Source organism: Cnephaeus nilssonii, assembly GCF_951640355.1.
Source record: "Cnephaeus nilssonii genome assembly, chromosome: 19".
Lineage (NCBI taxonomy): Eukaryota > Metazoa > Chordata > Mammalia > Chiroptera > Vespertilionidae > Cnephaeus > Cnephaeus nilssonii.
In genome coordinates, this window is record NC_137090.1 from 43,697,155 (window position 1) to 43,702,873 (window position 5,719).

Here is a 5,719-nt window from a genome sequence, read left to right on the forward strand (position 1 = left end):
ATGCCCCAAAGTTCTATGATGTGTTTTCATTATATCACTCAAACCTGTGGGTTCTCTCTCCATTTTAATGCAAAGTACGTCAAGTTTCACAAGAAAATATTCATATTTTAAATGGACTTTAAGGTTGATCTGATTTTTAATATGTAGTCAAAGAAATAAATTATGCAAGATTAATCATGCTTTCATTATAGTCAATGAGCAAAAATCAACCTATACCCCCCACCCCCCCAAAAAAAAGACTGAACATAAGTATATGGAACATCAATGACCTGTGCAATCATCTATCATAGGTATAATTAGAGTCCTAAGAGAAAGGGGTTGGAGCAGGGGAAGGTAAACAGAAAAAAAATTAATTTGAAGAATTGAGAGCCACATTTCTGCAAATTTGATGAAACTATAAACCCATATGCACAACAAGTCCCACACAGTAAGTCTAATGAAAACTAGGTAAAGATAGCTCAATAAAGTTTCTTAAACCCAATGGTAAAGAAAAATCTTAAAAGCAACCAGAGGGAAAAATAGAAAATATATACAAAGAAGAAAAAAATGACAGCAAATGTTTTGTAGGAACCTATGCAAGCAGAAGACAGTGAGAGGTATTATTAAAGTACTAAAAGAAAGTACCAAAAATATTCAGAAAGGTCACGGGATACAAGATAAGCACACAAAAATTAATAATATTTCTATATATAATCAATGAAAACATGGACACCAAAATTTAAACCATTTTAACCACTCAAAAATTAAAATACTTGCATGTAAATCTAACAAATACAGGACTTGTATACTCAAAACTATGGAACACTGGTGAAAGAAATTAAAGAATATATAAATAAATGGAGGGCCATATAATGTTCATGGACTGGAACATAACACAGTAAAGATGTCATTTCTACTCAAATTGATATACAGGTTTAATGCAATTTCTTATCAAAATCACAGCAAGAACCTTTTGCAGTTACAGAAGAGATTATTTTAAAACTAGAGGCCCGGTGCACTAAATTCATGCACGGGAGGGGCGGGGGGTGTCCCTCAGCCCGGCCTGCACCCTCTCCAATCTGAGACCCCTTGGGGGATATCCGACTGTCAGGCAGTTGGACATCCCTCTCACAATCCGGGACTGCTGGCTCCTAACCGCTCACCTGCCTGCCTGCCTGATTGCCCCTAACCACTTCTGCCTGCCTGATCGCCCCCTAACCACTCCCCTACCAGCCTGACTGCCACCTAACTGCTCCCCTGCCAGCCCGATCGCCTCCAACTGCCCTCCCCTGCTGGCCATCTTGTGGTGGCCATCTTGTGATGACATTGAGTGTGATGCCACCTAGGCTTTTATTATATAGGATTTATATATAAAAACAAAGAACTAGAAGAGTGAAAACAATTTTGAAAAAGAATAAGGTGGAGGAAAAGTAGTTTACCTAATTTCAAGACTTATTACAGTATAGAGATAGGATAATTAAGACTGTATGATACTGGTAGAGGGATAGACACTCAAAACAATAAAAAGCTGGGAGGGGCTATTATTCTGCCTACCACACATACTATGAAATACTACTCCATAATAAAAAGGAAACTATTTGGTATATGCAAAAACATAGATAAATTTTTAGAGAATTATGCTGAGTAAAAAGAGGCAATCCCAAAAGGTTTCAAACTCTATGATTCCAATTACATAATATTCCTGAAGTGACAAAGGAGAAAAAATGGAAACTAGAACAGTGGTTACTAGGGGTTATAGAAAGGATGGGACAGGAGAAAAGCGGATGTGACTATACAAGGAATCCTTATGGTGATGTAAATGTTTTGTGTCCTGATTGTATCAGTATCAGTATCCTGGTTGACATATTGTTTTCATAGTTTTGCAAGATATTACCTTTGGGAGAAACTGTCTGTATTCTTTCTTATAATTGCACTAGAGGCCCAGTGCATGAAATTCGTGAATAGGTAGAGTCCCTAGGCCTGGTGAATGATCAGGGCCGATCAGATACCACGCCTCCCTGCCTCCTCCTTCCCTCGTTCCCTCAGTGCCCCGCTGCCACCACTGGTCACCGCCATGTTCCTTGCCGCCCACTGGTGGTAAGCACACGTTATAACGAGTGATTGAACTCCCGGTCTCCCAGTTGAACTCCTGAGGGGACACTTTGCATAATAGCCTTTTATATATATAGATGTGCATCTATAATTATCTAAAAATAAAAGGTTTAATTTAAATAAAGAGCAGAGGGAATAATTTCCAACAAATTTTATGAGGCCAGAATTAACTTGACACCAAAGACATTATAAGAGAATGAGAGATTAGCATTCTTCATACACACACAAAGCTGAAGCCTGAGGATCTATATGCCCCCAAATCAAGGATTTCCTTCAGAAATCAAACTATTAGGCGACTTTAAGGAACCCTCTTCCAATGGCTAGATGAAATTCGTAAAGAAAGGTTTTCAGTGAAAACCATCTGTAAATTAAACTGTGTAACCTTATGTTTCTAGGCTGCCTGCAAAGGTCTGCAGGGCTACTGCAAGGGCTGGTGGAGAGTCATGGAGTTGGTTTTGGGTGGGGTTGAATTGGCATGGAACCCACAGGTGGTTTGAGGTCTGCAGTGGACTGGTCCACTACTACCAGTAGATAGGTGGAGACTGGATGTAACTGGAGCAGGGAGAGTTTTAAAGGACCAGCCTTGGATGAGACAAACCTTGCAAATCAAGTACTAGACGGGACAGTCATGGTGTCGCCCACCCCTGGAGTCTCCTGTCTTTCTGAGGGCCGTGAGCCAGAAATCCCTAAGGCTGGCTGTTTGCAGGGACTTGCTGCCCCCTCACTTTCTCCTCTCATTCTTTGTCTTCAGGGGGAGCTGACCATGACCAGTGACATGGAGAACTTAGAGAACAGCCTATACCTAGACACCGTGCCAGAGCCCTGGGCCAGACGAGCCTACCCTTCCACAGCAGGCCTGGCCGTCTGGTTTTTGGACCTCCTCAGCCGAATCAAGGAGTTGGAGGCTTGGGTAGGCGACTTTGCAATGCCCTCCACAGTGTGGCTGACAGGCTTCTTCAACCCCCAGTCCTTCCTGACCGCCATAATGCAGTCCATGGCCCGCAAGAATGAGTGGCCGCTGGACCAGATGGCCCTGCAATGTGACGTGACCAAGAAGAATCGAGAGGACTTCAGAAGCCCTCCTCGGGAAGGAGCCTATGTCCATGGCCTCTTCATGGAAGGTGCTCGCTGGGATACACAGGTAAGTCCTGGGTGAGCCACGGGACACCCTCTGTGGGCTGGTTAAATACACACAGCCTCCCATAAAGCATGCTTACTAAAAGGGATGTTCCTGAATCTTTTGACCTAGATAATCTTTCCTTGAGGCTGACAAGCCATTTGAGGGCAACCAGGGATGGTGGCTTGGCAGAGGGAGGGGAGTGGTTAAAAGCAACAGCTCTGATCCCTATTCCATGGATGAAGATGGAGCATAGCTTCCTCTGCTCAAAAAGTCAAAATGCTCTACAGGGTGGATGATGTCACATCAGAAACTAAAACAGGATACAGCCAAAGCCTTACAATCTAAAGCATTTGCTGATAGTTGTGTCTTACTCATCTTTACCCCAGCACCTAGCATGACATCTGGCAAATAGTTACATTCAATATGCTTATGAAATGAATGAATCAAAAAATAAAACTCAGGTAGATTCAAAGGGATTAATTTGTATATGAAAAATGTCAGCTTTTGGAACTCTCCTTCAAAAAGTGATTTAGGCCAGAAAGCAGCATCAGATGCATCCCACTGTGGGTTGTTGAAAGAACCTGTAGGGGGAAGGCATAGAGGCAGCCAGCCCTTCCCAGTCTCATCTCCTGATCTTCTGCGGGAGCAGGCAGCTGGCTGAGCTCTGGGTCTGATCTAACATGGCTTTCCTCACGTTCTTGTCCTCAGGCTGGGGTCATTACAGAGGCCAAGCTCAAGGATCTGACACCCCCCATGCCTGTGATGTTCATCAAGGCCATTCCTGCAGACAAGCAAGATTGCCGCAGTGTCTACTCTTGTCCTGTATACAAGACATGTCAGCGGGGACCCACCTACGTATGGACTTTCAACCTGAAGACCAAGGAGAACCCATCCAAGTGGGTTCTGGCTGGAGTAGCTTTGCTTCTCCAGATTTAGCTTCCTGCAGAGCCACTGAGAAAACAAGGCTGGGCTGGAGACTGCCCAGAGGGACAAGTGGCTGAGGGTGATCACAGACACATAGAAAGACAAGAAACCACAAGCACTCACAGTTCTGTACAATTCTTTTAGCCTTGTGCTCTGTTAAGGAATGTTTTCTTCATTTGATTACTTACAGGAATAGAGAGATAGGCTCGACTTTTCTGGGCTAGGCTTAGCTCTCTTCAGAAGAGCTGAGTGTAGCCAAAAAAGCCGAACTAACCCCACAGAGCTGAGCCTGAGACATGCCTAAAGGGAAGGTGAGCTGGAAGAGTGTGGACCTAAGAGCTGGGAAGAGGCATTTCCTGACACTGAACCTTCCCTAATAAAGTGATTTATTCTCCAGCTGTGTCTGGCCCAGGCTCTGAGGTGCAGGGTCACAGATGATCCTTAAGAGCCAAAGAGAAACAAGCCACAAGCACGAGCCCTGATGCTGTTGCAGGGCACCGACGCTCCGCGCTCTGGCTCCCAGCTGCTCCACAGATGAGCATCATTGGCATCACCCTTCAATCAGTCTCATTTTAATAAGCTCCCCAGGTGCTTTGTATGCACACTATGGTTTGAGAAACACTACTCTGGACCAGGAGCCACCAGACATTTTCTGTAAAGGATTATAGTAAATATTTTAGGCTTTGCAGGACATATAGTTTGGTTGCAACTACTCAATTCTGCCACTGTAGCCCCAAAGCAGCCACAGAGAATACAGAAACAAATGGGATTGGCACAGTCCAGCAAAGTTTTCTTTACAAAAACAGTCAGTGGGCCATATTTTGCTGATCACTACTCAAGAGAATAATCCACACATACGTTCACACATATTCAATACATTCTATCTAACACCTACTATTTGCTAAGAACACACTGTGAATAATAGGCTGTTTCCTGTATCTCTGTCATCCATCAGATCATCAGGAGGGACCCAAGAAGAAACCCTTCACTTACTAATAGCGCTTCCGAGAATTTACTCTGTGGAATGACTTTTCACTGGGAGCTCAAGGAGTTCCACAGTTTTAGTGTTTTAAAGAACTCTATCGCGAGGCTTCTTTGGTAAGAAGAGTCTAGGAGGGCCCAGTATCCCTTTCAGGATCTCTGCTCCCAAATATTGTGCAGAGACTTTTCTGGATTGAGCAGGCATCAGAGTCCTCTGGGAGGGCTTGTTAACAAAGAGATTGCTGGGCCCACCTTTTAGAATTTATGGTTCAGTAAGTAACAACTTGCCAAAGCTGCTGGTCTGGGAACCACACTTTGAGAGCTCCTGATTTAAAACATAAAAAGCCAGCCCTGGCTGGTGAGGCTCAGTTAGCTGTGTCAGCCCATGTTCTGAAAGGTAGCTGGTTAGATTCGGGGAGCGGGCCTAAGCCGTCAGTAAGACATCCCCTGAGGGCTCCCAGTCTGTGAGGGGAGGCAGGCTAGGCTGAGGGATGTCCCCCTCCCCCACCCCAGTGCACGAATTTCATGAACCAGGCCCGTAGTTAAATAATGAAGACATTTTTAAGGCACAGAACACTTGGCAAAAATGATAGCCTAAGCGGA

General features: G+C 44.3%; 1 protein-coding gene across 1 annotated transcript in view; it reads left to right on the forward strand.

The window, feature by feature from the left end:
* DNAH9 (dynein axonemal heavy chain 9) overlaps positions 1-4,181 on the forward strand; it is a gene marked incomplete at its 5' end in the record, with an annotated part of 343,516 nt that extends 339,335 nt beyond the window's left edge. Inside the window, 2 exons of the mRNA XM_079798920.1 lie at positions 2,843-3,232; positions 3,920-4,181. Of these exons, the coding sequence (XP_079655046.1) occupies positions 2,843-3,232; positions 3,920-4,147 (618 nt within the window). The 3' untranslated portion in view covers positions 4,148-4,181. The remainder of the gene's footprint in view (positions 1-2,842; positions 3,233-3,919) is intronic.
* Between the last annotated feature and the right edge of the window lie 1,538 nt (positions 4,182-5,719).